This window comes from Monopterus albus, unplaced genomic scaffold (genome assembly GCF_001952655.1).
Source record: "Monopterus albus unplaced genomic scaffold, M_albus_1.0 scaffold103.1, whole genome shotgun sequence".
Lineage (NCBI taxonomy): Eukaryota > Metazoa > Chordata > Actinopteri > Synbranchiformes > Synbranchidae > Monopterus > Monopterus albus.
The window spans coordinates 1,556,176-1,557,810 of record NW_018127983.1 but is presented as its reverse complement, the minus strand read 5'-3'; the positions used below and the strand labels follow the sequence as shown (position 1 = coordinate 1,557,810).

The following is a 1,635-nucleotide window of genomic DNA, read 5'->3' as shown; positions in this document are numbered from 1 at the left end:
GAGACTGTAATTCAACTGATTATATTTAACATGTGTCTGCTCTAGGTAATCGATGCTTCTCAGAGTGTTGAGGATGTGCACAAGGACATCACAGACCGCAGCCATAAAGCCATCATCAGAGCTCAGAGTCTGCCACTTGGAGAGCTTTGGAAGGAAAACTTGAACCAGTCTGGGTGAAACAGCCATTTTATGGAATGAGATTTAGTTTTGTGTAGTAACTAAATCACTCTTTTATACTTTAAATATCACAATTAAATTTGTATAACTTTCAAATAGCAGTCTGAGTTTATTTTTTGTTTTAATCCTCTTACATGTCTATTGCTCTTTCACTTGTCTATATAGTCTGAGTAAATAAATAATCTTCAAATGAACTAGTTTATATGTTCAGACTTGGCAAGGATACTTTGCATGAACAATTAATACATATCTGCAGATTTTACTAAATTTGGTTTTGTTACAGGCTGTGACAAGACCACTTATTAGTGACAAACCGCTTAAGCCATGGGCATCACGAACCATTATATTTCTATACAGCATAAAACTGTTATGGCAATTTTACTCATGGAATCAGGGAAAGGCACCAGATCACTTCAGAATAAACATTTAAAGTGTTAAGACTCAAATGGAAACACGTGTTTGTGAAGATGTGCAACAACACGTTATCCTGAGCTCCTGCTACGGCTTCCACCAGGCAGTCTCAATGTTGGATACGGAGAGCAATTGGGGGCTGTTGAAGAGACGCTGTGTGACACACACTGACTACACCACTGGAGCTGAACTGGCTCAAGAGGTCTTCAAATAATAATGTTCATCCTCTCGGGGTTCTCATCTGATACAGAGAAGAGAGAGAATCGCCTACTGTCCACAACAGTAAATCATTGTTCATAGATTCCTCACAGGGAAAGGATCTCAAATTCTTCGTCCTCGGAATCAAAGAACCGCTCCAACCGGTCGGAGTCTGAGAAATCTATGATGGGAATGTCAACACAAAGGGAGAAAGGTTAATTAGTTTTCATAAACCAACTGTTTGCTGTGGTGTTTTGCAGAAAGTAGGCTGTTTATTTACCGGGAGTAAGGTTGAGGGTATCCACACTGACCATGTGAGAGGGCTGACTGTCTACTAGTTCAAACATGGGCAGGCCGCCTCTTTTGCAGGACAGCTAGAAGAGAAGAGCCATCATTTCATCATCTACACATTTCTCTTAACTGCTAATGATGAGTCAAAGAAGCAGAAGACACATACCCTTCTTATGCGCATGCACCAGTCATCAAAGTCATCCTCTGTTTTGCAGAAGAAACCCTGGCACACACCAGAAAAAACATCAGCTGGGAATAGAGGTCGAGTGCTATTTGATGAAGTATGGGAGCGCACCTATGCCATGTGCACGCACACAGTAATGTGCACACATTGTAACTGCCCATACAGTCAAACGTTAGACTGACTTTATTCTCTGGTGTCGCACAATAGCAATATGGATCAGCCATTTGTGACAGGGTGAAATGTTATAGCCACAGATAATCCTATTAGAAAGTCACTTTCGGCTTTTCCCGTTTAGGGGCCGCCACAGCGAATCGTCACACAAACGACTTGCATGTTGACATTTGGCACGTGTTTTACACCGGATGCCCTTTCTT

General features: G+C 41.5%; 2 protein-coding genes across 3 annotated transcripts in view; one reads left to right on the top strand and one right to left on the bottom strand.

Moving 5' to 3' along the window:
* dtymk (deoxythymidylate kinase (thymidylate kinase)) overlaps window positions 1-273 on the top strand; it is a 3,011-nt gene extending 2,738 nt beyond the window's left edge. For both annotated transcript variants that reach the window (XM_020610059.1, XM_020610060.1), the window contains exon 5: window positions 46-273. In XM_020610059.1, the coding sequence (XP_020465715.1) occupies window positions 46-177 (132 nt within the window). In that variant the 3' untranslated portion in view covers window positions 178-273. The remainder of the gene's footprint in view (window positions 1-45) is intronic.
* The window catches only part of atg4b (autophagy related 4B, cysteine peptidase), a 7,250-nt gene continuing 5,877 nt past the window's right edge, over window positions 263-1,635 (bottom strand). The window contains exons 11-13 of the mRNA XM_020610058.1: window positions 1,244-1,300; window positions 1,067-1,160; window positions 263-967 (exon numbers count right to left, since the gene is read on the bottom strand). Of these exons, the coding sequence (XP_020465714.1) occupies window positions 894-967; window positions 1,067-1,160; window positions 1,244-1,300 (225 nt within the window). The 3' untranslated portion in view covers window positions 263-893. The remainder of the gene's footprint in view (window positions 968-1,066; window positions 1,161-1,243; window positions 1,301-1,635) is intronic.